Source organism: Diachasmimorpha longicaudata, chromosome 2 (assembly GCF_034640455.1).
Source record: "Diachasmimorpha longicaudata isolate KC_UGA_2023 chromosome 2, iyDiaLong2, whole genome shotgun sequence".
Taxonomy (NCBI): domain Eukaryota; kingdom Metazoa; phylum Arthropoda; class Insecta; order Hymenoptera; family Braconidae; genus Diachasmimorpha; species Diachasmimorpha longicaudata.
The window spans coordinates 3,227,357-3,241,117 of record NC_087226.1 but is presented as its reverse complement, the minus strand read 5'-3'; the positions used below and the strand labels follow the sequence as shown (position 1 = coordinate 3,241,117).

Below are 13,761 nucleotides of genomic sequence, written 5' to 3'. Positions count from 1 at the left end.
GTCAAAGATTAAAGATCTTCACCCAATGAGGATCAATCAAATTTTTTCCCTGTACACCAGCGATATAATTTTGAAAAACTTAAATTTATAATGTCTGCACATTATCAATAGCTATTTGGAAACATCTAAACTGACTATTTAAGGTGCCAGACTAAAGAGCTTAATTTTGAAACATTAGATGTAAAAAAAAACAGGGAATTGTTTGTAAAAATAACCCACCGTAATGATATTCTTAAATAATAATCCACTTTCCAAAATTTAATTTAGATAATACTGTCTATTTATGAATTTTCTCGAATTTTACTGACGGAATTAGTTGAAAAATTTGATAACTTTAAATAATCAAAAGCAGTGTACTCGGTCGATCAAATGCCGACCTGAGGGTAGAGCTACCTTAAACATAGAATTAGCCTTTGATGAGATTTTATGGTTTTTGGTTTAGAACTTATGACAACGTCATCGCAGCTAAAACATCCCTGCGACTTTTGTCCCCAAATGATCCCCTCGAGCTACTTTCCTGATAAATATCCTATGTTTTCTTAAGTAATCTGTTTAACAATTTTAATTAAAGTTTCTGCCACTTTTTCTGATTTCCCCCGATCCCACAATCCTATCCTCAATTAGGAGCATAAGGTAAAATGGAACATCGAGGTAAAGTAGCCACCACGATGTCAAAATTATCCCCATTTTACCCCACTGCTTCCCTTTACCTGCCTATTCACCCCATAAATGTCAAATTATTGTTACGTTTTTCTTGGAATGAAATTGACTTCAGCATGAATGAAATAAAAATAATATTAATACCATATTATTGTAATATTTTAGCGAACGCAGCAGCCGCCAGTTACGTAACACCATATACGTACGCAACCCTACCAGGTGCAGGAGCATTGCAGGGTGCAACGACGACGGGTGGTGCATTCCCGGGTTTGCCATACCAAACAACACCCCAGGAAGCGAGACTTCAATAGAACCCTCTCGGGTCTAAATTAGTAAGATATTAACGAAAGAAAAACCACCAAACCATGAGAAAGAAGAAAAATGTTAAGGAATAGTCCTTATGGACGATAACAAATATAAATAAAGACAGTAAAATATTGAATTCAGTTTGGGTCGATCTGGTGTTCAGCTCAATTTTCGTGAACAATTTTAAATTTTAAATCGAAGTGAGATGACAAAAAAATTACTAATTCCTTTTTTTTGTGAACGTAAATTCGCTTTTCAAAAAAAATTCTGCCGAAGTATTTCTGTCTCTTCTGGATATCGACAGTTTCATTCTGAAATTGCCAGTAGTCAAAATTTTATCGTTGTAATACTTCGCTACTGAATTTCTGAAATGATAGTGATTTTTCGAAATTTCCGTTTATTTTTGGAAGATCCATTTTCTCACCGTCAGATGAAAAACTCTTTCATTACTCACTCGAACCTCTTTCTTCCTTAATCTTCCCTCAGAAGCCAAAATAACGTGGATAAATACCGAGAGATTTTTTTTCATTGGCTTATTCTTTAAATGAGTTTGCCAATTTCCTCCAAAGAGTGTTTAAATTTTCTTATAATACAACTATACTTATTTATGTCGATAATATCTCAGACATTACTTGATATTATTTAACCACTCGACAGTGTAAATTAATTCAAAAATTTATAAAAACTAAAATCCATTAAAAATGGTGAAAAAAATAATGTACATCATAGTTGTAGGTCGATTTAATTGTAGATAGTCGACAGTGTTTTCTATTCAACTGAATTACAAAGGAAATAAAAAAGACACAGATGATTGATCGATCATCAGTGGAAATAGTAAATCACAAATAAACTTTTCAATTTCTTTCATTCATTCAATTAAATTAATCAGATAATGTGGCCTTAGAGCTACCAATGTGTCTTGCTCCTGAGGCCTTATCGCAAACCTCTCGACTAATCGAATCAAAAGTCTTTTAATGACAATGAAAAATCCTCAGTGTTTATTTTATATGAAAAAATCTTGTTGATTGAGTGATTTTTGCATGTGAAAAATCGCTCAATAATGCACAAATAAAATATGAGATAAAAGTAAATAAGATTGAAAGCTAGTCAGTGAGAGTCGTCGTTCAGAGAAGGGAAGAAATATTTTTGTCCTATTCTCCTGTAAATGAATTTTAAAAAAGCAGTGAAAAGTTGACAACAACTTTTCTTTAATGTTGAAAGAACAGTAAATAATTACTGTCATTTTTTTTACTCTTAGGTAAATTCGTTAAGAGTTGAGAATGATATTAAACATGACAACGTGACTGTCTAGAATTAATTAGTAAATTGATTGAAATTTTCACCTAAGTAACGTAATGAGATCGTTGAAATCATCGAAAAGTCTGAAATCAAAATTTGATGAAAAAGTGAAAGGTTCTATAGTCTCGAGTAAGGCATTGTTTATTTAAGAAAAAAATAATGTGACATTTAAATTGAAATATTTTCACTCGTGTCCTAGAATTATGGAAAATAAAAAATCAGAAGTTTCAATTTTTCTTACGATTTAATTTCAGTTTGTAAACTGTCGCAGATTGTTTCAGATGGAAAACTGTTAAAATGACTAGATGATCGACTTTAAAACGACGACTTTCTTGTATAAAGCTATGAAGACGTTAGTGTCAATGTTGAGAAAAATTAAAAAAAAAATAAACATATAATTATAGTTAAGATAATTCATAAATTTACTGAGCATAATGTAGAACAATTAATATTATCGTCATTATTCTTTACATTGTAACGATTATTTCATCATTATTGCAATTTTTATCACAATCATTATCATCTCATTATCATTTATATCATTTTTATTGAGATGTTTCATTCATGTTCATTGACTCATAGACTATTAATATATAATTATTTTTATCAATTATTATTCAATCATTACTATCTTTAGATACTTAATTAGTACGTCCGACATATTAATAATTTATAATTATGAAGAACGAACTCAATTAATTAAGGAAAACTGAAAGACGAAATGATTATTTGACAAGTGGAGAATTAATGAAGCTTAGAATTTGAAATTATTTTTGAAGAGCAAATGAATAGCGTAATCAGTCGTCGATAATCGGTTGTAATATACTTTATTCTCTGTTATAACGTTTAATGTAATGGTAAAGTAATTATTGAGACACCTTAGGTTATAACAAAAACAAATAAATAAATTCATATATTGTCTCTAAGAGAAAAATATTCATTAATGTTCACTATTTCCTTTAAGGTAGCTGCGGGTAGGTCATCATGTGAGCGACGAATCAGTGTAATAATAGTTGGTATCACAGCTTTAATTAATAGTAAATGTCTCGCAATATTAAAGAACCAACGCCAATCAGTATTCCAAAACATAAAAGGGGGTAATCAGAAACTGTTAAAATTTTTTAACCTGCTGCAGTTGTTAATCAGTGTTATTTAATTTGAATATTCATATAGTAGTCTCTTGCTTTGATGATCATATTGATCTACAGTGACAATAATGATTGATATAAATTATGTATCAACAAAGCAGTGATGCCTAAATTTCTTAATTTTCTAAGATGAACAGTATTTTAGTTATCAGTGATCCGCTATCAGCTGAGAAAATGAAACAACAGTTTCTATGTGAATGTTAAACCGTCTTGTTGTCGTGATCAAAAACTGGTTCACTTCGTGATGAGAAACTCCTCCACGTGTAAAACGTTGATCAGAAATTGACTGAAAATTGATTTCTTTAAAACTGTGGTTTTAATTAATTATTTACCGTTTATTTCGAACAAATTCATTGATAGTTATTAATAAATATCCGCAATTCAAAGTAAAAGAAGTCTCAATCGGATTTGCTGGTCCTTTTTTTAAATCCGCCTTTCAGTTCCACCACTGGTCTCAACTAATCAGAAACTGCAGCAGTTGCAATCTTATTTCCGACCAAAAAAGCATTTTCCTATTGCTATTAAAATATACTATTTTGTCAGAGCTATGTAAAGAGTGCGGTCCGATGAAAAAATGTTGATGCAAAAATAGATTTATTGATTTAAAAAATGTGGGTTCGTGGGACAACTATGAATATGTCATTTCTAATTTCTACCTCGTTATTCGATACTTCCGTACGTCTATGGCTCCCAAATGAGGAGCGTTTAAAGTAGCTCTGGCCTTTCAGTAAATTCAAAGATTATCGAAAACTACTGAAATTGTTTATAAAACTCGATCACATTTGGACTCGTAATTTTTTCCTCAATTTGATCGTTTCTGTTTAAAAAAAAGTCATTACTTCTACTTAAGTCCGCGTAAATATAGAAATAATTTCACCAGTACAGCAGATACGTGAAAAAGTTATAGAACGATAATTCCGCCGATTTTATCGAGGAAGATTTTTCGTCTCATATTTTTTTCGATGTCTCCAACCATTCCGATGGAAAATTGACTGGAATAATATTGGAAATGGGTTTTTTGAAATAATAATTCTGTAAGTAATTTCAACTATTTATTTTTTTTTGTTATTTAACTCACATAATTGTGGTCAGAAGTTACATTCGCTCTGTACCGATTACTTAGAGGAACTAACTAGATTTGCAAAGGGAAACAACACCCTGGACCTTTTAGTCACATGCTCTCAAAGAGTCCTATTTATTCCACTTTGTCTACATACTTAAAATCAAACCCAAACACCATACCTCACACTTCTCAGAATTCCAATCCATAAAAATGTTTTTCAATTTAAAGTATAAACACTCAGAAGAGAATAAGATTGATTTTGGTTTTCTATTTATTTCATGAAAAATCTAACAGGCCCCTCAAAAATTAATCTCATTCCTTCAACACTTTCATGCTAATTTAAAATAGTTTTCACTAAGTATTAAAGGATAACTTAACATACATTCCATTAAACACATTTTTAATAAACATAAGCGATAGAACTTAATAAACTATTCATGTGTCTTCCTCGTATTTTATACTCGAGCAACCTTACTGTGGTCCAACATTCTTTGCACAGAATCAAAGGAAAAACCCAGAAAAAACTTTGATTAAACTACTACTAATCATTTATCATCTAATTACATCCTTAATGCTATTTCAATCACGTTTGTCTTCTCAGTTCGAAAAATTTGATGCTTGGGCGTACGTTCGTCATAATGTCGGCCAGCCGATTACCTGTTGACACATGTTTTAATTCAATTAGACCTTCTGAAATTCTCTCTCTTGATAAATGATATTTAATATGGATATGTTTTGTTCACTTGTGGTTCGTTGGATTATTTGCAATGCTAATACAGCCCATGTTATCTTTGAATATAACAATCGGCCCTTCAATATTAATTTTCATACTATTTGCCAACGATCTCAACCACAATGCTTCTTTAACTGTTTGGTAAGGTGGCATGTACTCTGCTTCAGTCGATGAAGCTGCTACAGATAGCTGTTTCCGCGTATTCCAACTAATTGTAAATTGTGAATACAAAACCAGTTGTACTCTTCCTATCATTTTCCTGAGTCCAAAATAAAAACAATTTGCTTGTCACCCTCAACTTGCTTTGGGCAACTGTCCATCGTAAAACAATAACCATCTTTACCTGATTGGATGTGTTGAGTGGCTTGAACAGTATTTACTGTTTCTGTTTCTCTTGCTCTGGGGTGTTTTTGGTCTATGAGCCTCCTCTTTTCTCTTTCCTTTTCTTGTCTTCAAGCTGTGCCCTCAAGAAGTGTTTGCAGGTGCTGCGCATGTGTCCGGGCAAACCGCAATAAAAACATTTTCCCTTAAAATTCCGGTTTTTAGGATTTGACCTGTGTACCGCATGGAGGAAATTTCGTGGTATCGAATTCCCTTTCCCAAAGTGTTGTCTTTTATTGTCTCTCGGTTTCGCACTTACAGCCCGTAACACCTCAGCACTAGTATCACTGCTTTCAGCTTCGATTTTTATTTCGTAGTCTAAAAATATTGTTTTTACGTATGCAAGAGTCAGCTGATCTTCACTTATTTTCTCTAGAGTAGTAAAGACTCCCTCATAAGCCTCTGGCATTGTCCAAAGCAATAGAGACACTTTGCCAACCTCATCTAGTCTTCCACCGGCATCAATAAATTCTGTGATTAAATCATCAAATTCAGCAAAATGACTAAGCATTTGTTTATCTCCTTCAAACTTCAATGCGTGGAGTCTCGTACGGACAGAATGTTGACGTGAGAAACTTTGTCGTTCATAAATCTGGTCTAAACTTTTAATAATTTCCTTCGCTGTAAGGCCAGGTTTGGCAAAACTCAGATACGCATCAGTAAGATGCTGAACGACCGCCTGCCGTGCGACACGTTCAGCCTTTTCCCACTTTCTTGAGATCGGTAGCTCAGGCGTTGAATCAATCACTTTAATCACATTTAGTCCAGTGAGTAATTCACGGACTCGAAATTTCCACACACTGTACTTCTCACCATTGAATGGTTTAAACTCTCTCTCAATATTAACTTCCGCCATCCCTATTAGTTTTATTAATCTCTGAGCGAACTGTCACTTATAAAACCTGCACTAATTAATTATATTTCACTAATTGCCACTAAATATATAAAACTAATTCGCGCTTTGCGTCCTCTGGATCCATAACCTAGTGGAAATGGGTTATGAGAAATAATAATTCTGTAAGTAATTTCAACTATTTCTTTTCTTTATTCTGTAACTCAAATAATTGTGCTCGTAAGACACATCCGCCTCGTACCTATTCCTTAGAAGAACTAACTAGATTTACAAAGGGAAACAACACCCTGGACCTTTTAGTCACAGACTCTCAAAGAGTCCTATTCATTCCATTTTTTCTACATACTTAAAATCAAACCTAAACACCATACCTCACACTTCTCAGAATTCCAACCCATAAAAATGTTCTTCAATTTAAAGTATAAACACTCAGAAGAGAATGAGATTAATTTTTGTTTTTTATTTATTTCATGAAAAATCCAACAAATAACTGTTAAATCATGATACGTACAAATCATCTTCAGATTCGAATTAAGGGCGTTACAAAAAGGAAAAATATCAAAAACTTTTCATTCCTTCACAACCATGAAAGTGCCATCCATAATAAGCCTAAATATTAATTTCTCTATTTTGGAAAAGAATTGAAAAAAAAAATAGTTTTGCGCAATTTTGCGAATTAAAAAATGTTTTTCTTTGCAATGGCGGTTGTCTTTACCTTTTAAGCCGTTGAAAAAATAATTCAATAACAGTAAAAAATGTTTGAAAATCTACAGTGTTTTTTGAGATAAACTATCGACATAAATAATTAGTTATTAGAGTTAACATGAAACTCCCGTTTTATAAATGGCTCAGTATCCGCAACAATTCAAATTTTAAAAAATTAAAAAACAAATTTATGACAGAATATCATAAACCGAATCTTTACTGAGTACTCTTTCAAATAATGACTTAATTGTTTTTCTTCTACATATCATTGTTTTTATTTGTTGTCGGTAAGGTAGAGCTTGCCGGCTGCATGTACCCACCGTGCGAAATACTTAGAGATTCTGCTTCCGGTACTGCAGATCAGTTGTTGATATTGTGGCATTCACTGCTTCGTCTTCGCAGAATTTTTCACCGAAAAACGTTCACTGAAGTTATTATTCCTTGTGATAAACAATTTTCTGCAATGACAAGCACAGGACTCATAAACGTATGAAGAATAAAACCAAAGTCCACAAATAACATTTCGTCGAATGGCCGTTTGTTTGGAACAGTGTCACTACATTGTGAGGTTATCGTTTCATCAATTAAGTGAGTAAATAATATTCACTGCATTAAAATGTTTCTACATTTCATAGTATTAATGACAAAAATATATTTTGCCTTCAGATCAATCATATATGTATTTTCAAGCAATTGAAATCAACCTAACCTATAACCAAAATACATAAAGAACAAACATCGAATGGCAATTAAATCGACACATCAACAAATAAACTAAGAAATTGATCAATCAAAATTAAATGAATGAATGCCTTTGGATATTTGGAACCGGCCATCCATATTCACTGACGTTTTATTTTGTACTTTTTGGCAAATGGATCTTTAGATCGGTTACTAATTGGAAAAAGTTGAAATTTTCAAAAAATTATAACTGGCTGAACACAACACGTCGCTCTCAAAATTTTATGATACTGTAGTCGAATATATTCCTCAGAAAAAAATCGTGAAGACAATCGGCAAAATCGCGTTCCTTTAATTTTGGACTTCTTATGGAATGACTCATTTGGAAAATTTAAATAATGAAATTTTTAGTCAATAAAAGTACTTAGATATTCTGAAAAAATTTAATAAATGACAGATGTTCTCAGCTTTCCATTCTCTCCTCCTCATTAAAAATTTTACTAACATTACAGATTAAGTAAACCACTGGCCACGGTTTCAAAATCCCCTCAAAATGGGGAGATACAGAAAGAAAGAGTTATCAAATGATGACAGTAGTGACAGCGAGGAGGAGCGTCGCAAGCGAGATATCCAAGCCCGAGATGAATTTGCAAAACGTCTGAAAGAAAAAGATGAATCAAAAGTGCGAAAGCTGGCGATGCCAACGGGATCTGGAACAGTGGAGGCAGCAAAAAGGTTAAAAATCATGGAGACTGACTCCAGAGAGAAACTCCTGCCAAAACTTCGAGTTGAATCACGTCGTCAATACCTGGAAAAACGAAAAGAAGACAAAGTTACTGAGCTGGAGGCTGACATATTGGACGACGAGTACCTCTTCAATGAAGAAATTCTAACCGAACGTGAGAGAAAAGAAAGAGCCCACAAAAAGCAACTCTTGCAATTGGCAATTGAACATGAGAAAGCGAGAGAACTCGAGAGAGTCCAGAGGTATCACATGCCATTGGAGAAGGGAAAGGGTGAGATTGAATCAGAGCCAATAGACATTGAACCACCGCAATCAGAACAGAGCAAATGGGAGTCACATCAGATGACATCAGCGCAATTTAAATTTGGAGTGAAGAATAAACAAGAAAAACAAGAGTACGAATTGTTACTGGAGGACGAGGTGGAATTTGTTCAGGCACTGGGAATCCCCGGAGTTACTGATGAGCGTCGTGAAAGTCAACCAGTGGTTGAGAAGACAAAAGTTCTGACGACAATCGAAGAAACGCAAAAAAGTCTACCTATCTATCCATTCAAACGAGATTTGGTTCAAGCGGTGAGAGATCATCAGGTTCTGATAATTGAAGGAGAGACTGGCTCAGGTAAAACGACACAAATACCTCAATATCTCTACGAGGCTGGCTTCAGCAAGAACGACAAGGTCATTGGATGTACATCACCAAGACGAGTGGCTGCCATGTCCGTTGCTGCTCGAGTGGCTCACGAAATGTCAGTGAAACTTGGAAATGAGGTGGGCTATGCCATCAGATTTGAGGACTGTACGTCACATCGAACGAGGATAAAATACATGACTGATGGTACATTGCACAGAGAATTTTTGAGTGAACCAGATCTCGGATCTTATAGTGTTATGATAATTGACGAAGCTCACGAGCGTACCCTACATACAGATATTCTCTTCGGTCTCGTTAAAGACATCACTCGTTTTCGAAAGGATTTGAAGCTCTTGATATCATCGGCAACCCTAGATGTGAGCAAATTCAGTGCATTTTTCGATGGTGCACCGATTTTTCAAATTCCTGGCCGTCGATTTCCAGTGGATATTTATTATACTAAAGCACCTGAGGCTGATTACATTGATGCTTGTGTTGTTTCGATACTTCAAATTCACGCCACTCAACCTCGAGGTGATATTCTGGTGTTTCTAACGGGTCAGGATGAAATTGAAACGTGTCAGGAGATGCTGCAGGAGAGGGTCAGACGACTGGGAACTAAATTGGCGGAACTGATGATTCTTCCTGTATACGCTAATTTACCCAGTGATATGCAGGCAAAAATATTTGCACCAACACCCCCTGGAGCTAGAAAAGTCGTTCTTGCGACGAATATTGCAGAGACATCATTGACTATTGATAATATTGTTTATGTCATTGATCCTGGATTTGCGAAGCAAAATAATTTTAACTCAAGAACGGGAATGGAGAGTCTCATGGTTGTGCCTATCAGTAAAGCATCAGCCAACCAGAGAGCTGGAAGAGCTGGAAGAGTTGCACCTGGAAAGTGTTTCAGGCTTTACACTGCTTGGGCTTATCAGCATGAACTTGAAGACAATACTGTACCTGAAATTCAGAGAATTAATCTTGGAAATGTTGTGCTAACTCTCAAAGCTCTGGGTATCAATGACCTTGTCCACTTTGATTTTCTGGATCCTCCGCCACACGAAACACTTGTTCTCGCTCTGGAACAACTGTATGCTCTTGGCGCATTGAATCACAAAGGAGAACTCACGAAACTGGGGCGAAGGATGGCTGAATTCCCCTTGGATCCCATGATGGCGAAGATGTTGCTGGCGAGTGAAAAGTATCGGTGTTCTGAGGAAGTCGCCACTATCGCCGCGATGTTGTCTGTGAATGGAGCTATTTTTTATCGACCCAAGGATAAAATCATTCACGCCGATACAGCCCGGAAGAATTTTCATGTACCTGGGGGAGATCATCTAACGTTACTTAATGTTTACAATCAATGGCAGCAGAGTGATTTCAGCACCCATTGGTGCTACGAGAATTTCATACAACACAGGTAATGTTTGGATGCGTATGATATTGACAGGCCAATTTTTAGACAGGATTCAATAGTACAATTTATTTTTTATTTCTTTCTTTGATGTTAAGTGGTAAGTTACCATCAGAGTAAAAATTTTAATCCGATTATTTTGCAGGGAGAAATGGTTATTTTGGAAAACACAAATTGTTAGGCTCTGTGTAAGGTCGTTATTCAGGGCATAAGAATTCGTTTTTCGAAAAATAAACATTTCGATTTCAAAAATAATGGGATTGAAAATTTTACTCTGATAGTAAGTTAGATGGCTACTTAATTTTAGATTGTAAATGTGTCTGGCTTTGGTTGTTAATCGGATGGTCCTTTAAAGTAGCTCCACTCTCAGGTCCGTATTTTACCGGTTGTGTACACAGTATTTGAGCATTCTTAGGTGCCAAAAAAAAAGTTTGAAAATCAGAACTGCACACAGTGTTTTGTGGAAAAACTAATGTTTTCATGGTAATCAAAGATTAAAATCTGAATTTTTGATCATTAAACGTAAAAAAAATCGGGGAATTTTTTGACACTTCGTAAAATATGAATCGCTGTTTGGGATGCAAGCTCTATTACTTGTTTACAAGAAGAAATTGTTTAAAAAAATCAACTCCTTCCGAAATTTAATGGAAATAATACCGACAATGTACCAATTTTTTAGAATTTGACTCATGTCATTAGTCGGAAAATGGCAACTGAAAGTAGTCAAAAGTAGCGTATCCGGTCGGTAACACACTGACCTACAGAGAGATCTACATTAAATAATTGATTATTTATATAACATCACTTGGTCAGGATAACTCAGACTCCGAGCAAGTGAAACGTTAACAATGTTATATATTCACAAAGTCAACATTATCCTCATTACTCACATCTCGAAACTATGATAAAAAAATTATGCAAATCTGGTGTACCATAGATTTTGTAATTTCAAGAATTTCCTCGGATTATGCATATTTTTCAATGTAACATCGATTCCTTCAGGTTCGTCCTTTTCATTTAACTTTTCGTTTTTCAGATCAATGAAACGAGCTAGAGACGTCCGTGAACAGCTAGTTGGTCTGATGGCACGAGTTGAAATGGAACTCATCTCTGGAATTACAGATACCATAAACATCAGAAAAGCGATAACCGCTGGCTACTTTTATCACGTAGCAAGACTATCAAAAGGTGGACACTATAAAACGGCAAAGCACAATCAGACAGTCTCCATTCATCCCAATAGTTCACTGTTCCAAGAGTTACCGAGGTGGCTGCTCTACCACGAGCTTGTGTTTACCACCAAAGAGTTTATGAGATCAGTGACGGAAATCGAGAGTAAATGGCTGTTGGAAGTAGCACCGCATTATTACAAGCCGCGTGAGCTAGAGGATTCGACTAATAAAAAGATGCCAAAGGTGGCAGGACGATCGAGACCTGATGGCACTCAGTAATTTAATTAATGCAATTGGATTGTATTTTTGGACTTTTAATAGGCGAGAGGAGAGGAGACCTGTTAGATTAGTTCTAGTAGAACTTTTAGAACTGGATTGACAGCCAAACATCTCTCGAATGCAAATTGTACAGAATAAAATTTTTATAAAATAGCTTTTCAAGGATTTGTTTTTTAAATATTGATAAATAAATAATCGTAACGAGTTGGAACAACCAAATACGATACGAGAAGTAAAAGACTAGGGTGAAGTTGAACTAACATGGTCAGAACCTTTTGAAAAATCTGTAGTCGATTAAGTTATAATTATAGTTTATATTCTCTGAACAGAAATATTTTTGTAAATATTTAGGGAGCAATAATGTAGAATGAAGGAATAGCAGCGTCTGTTGGTTTTGTACCTTCTAATTGGTTTCTTCGATGTTGTAGTTGTAATTGCGAATGTTAGAAAACATTGTGAAACGGGGCGAAAGTAATAACTTCGATATTTGTTATTGACTTTTAAAAATCGATGAGAATGAAATGAAATTTGTGGATTTATACGTCATTTGTGACTCATTGAAGAGTTTTTGTTTATTGCTACTTATTGTAGCGATCATGTGAATTGTTCATCATTTTGTTTTCAACTATATTTCATTTCTATAAATATGGAATCTAAAAGTTCTCCTCTGCATTAATTTCTTTCTCAATTTTGAGAGCGTCTTGCAAACGAATCGGTAGAGAAATTCGTCGATAGTCATTAATATTTATATACTCATGAATATTCATTGGTTGCATTCTCAAACATTTTCTTTATCGAAAATATCAAAACAGTGAAATAAAACGCGGTATCCATCCAGAAATCGGTTCATGTCGAAGTCATAATCGATGATTTAATAATCGATAATCGATTAGTGAAAAAGCAATAACGCAACAGACATCAGCGCCGCTCCCTCGGTGGCGCTAGTAAGTGTAAAAAAATGGCCATATATCGAATGAGGCGCATTGATGAAGCCAATCGACTAATTTATCGTCATAATGGATTATTTGACAATTGATATGATCTATTAGTGAAGAAGTCAAAGGCAAAACCGACATCAATGCCACGGCCGGCGTGGCACTACTCCTACGACAAAAAGAACAAACATCGAGACTATCGATACCTCGCAAGTCTGTGCCGCGCCTTCCTCACTGGTTCAGTCCTGTGACGCGGGTAATTTCAATTCATAATTCGTTTAATTTCCAAATTCTCAATCACGCTCCTCATAATTTCAGCTCGCGTCCGGTCTCATCGTATCATAAACAGGACAAACGCCCAGCTAATCGATATCTCGAAAGTCCGTTACGTCGAATCCCCATTCATTGACAGTCATCTAATACTCATTTCGAACCCATTTAATTTTGAAATTTTGAACCAAGTTTTTGGGAGCACGTCTAAATATCCGGTCGAAAATATCCAGTCCAAAATATCCAGTTAAAAATATCCAATTCGAAAATATCCGATTGTAAAAAACCCATTAGCAAATATATCCGCGAACATTGGATCTGTTTGTAGATCCAAGAAGGTGGGTTGGAGTTCAAAATAAATTTGTCTAATTTTTGTATTGGATTTGATAGCATTTGGATATTTGTGTTTTGGATATTATTGTTTTGGACATTTTTCATTGGAGATTTTTGTTTGGGTATTTTCGACTGGATATTTAGACG

At 34.8% G+C, this 13,761-nt stretch overlaps 2 protein-coding genes and 1 long non-coding RNA gene across 6 annotated transcripts in view; 2 read left to right on the top strand and 1 right to left on the bottom strand.

Annotated features, from left to right (window-relative positions):
- LOC135159737 (RNA-binding protein 24-B-like) overlaps positions 1–3,199 on the top strand; it is a 53,142-nt gene extending 49,943 nt beyond the window's left edge. For all 4 annotated transcript variants that reach the window (XM_064115742.1, XM_064115741.1, XM_064115740.1 and 1 more), the window contains one exon: positions 826–3,199. In XM_064115742.1, the coding sequence (XP_063971812.1) occupies positions 826–971 (146 nt within the window). In that variant the 3' untranslated portion in view covers positions 972–3,199. The remainder of the gene's footprint in view (positions 1–825) is intronic.
- A 1,819-nt stretch (positions 3,200–5,018) lies between these two features.
- On the bottom strand, positions 5,019–6,021 carry LOC135159739 (uncharacterized). The gene is made up of 2 exons (XR_010298442.1): positions 5,553–6,021; positions 5,019–5,133 (listed from the first exon to the last, which is right to left on the bottom strand). It is a non-coding gene; the product is annotated as an uncharacterized LOC135159739 (long non-coding RNA).
- A 1,573-nt stretch (positions 6,022–7,594) lies between these two features.
- Positions 7,595–12,738, top strand: L(2)37cb (lethal (2) 37Cb). Its single transcript, XM_064115739.1, has 3 exons — positions 7,595–7,736; positions 8,342–10,631; positions 11,662–12,738. Exons 2-3 carry the CDS (start codon positions 8,383–8,385, stop codon positions 12,074–12,076), a joined length of 2,664 nt encoding a protein of 887 aa, XP_063971809.1. The 5' UTR covers positions 7,595–7,736; positions 8,342–8,382; the 3' UTR covers positions 12,077–12,738.
- Positions 12,739–13,761: the final 1,023 nt, after the last annotated feature.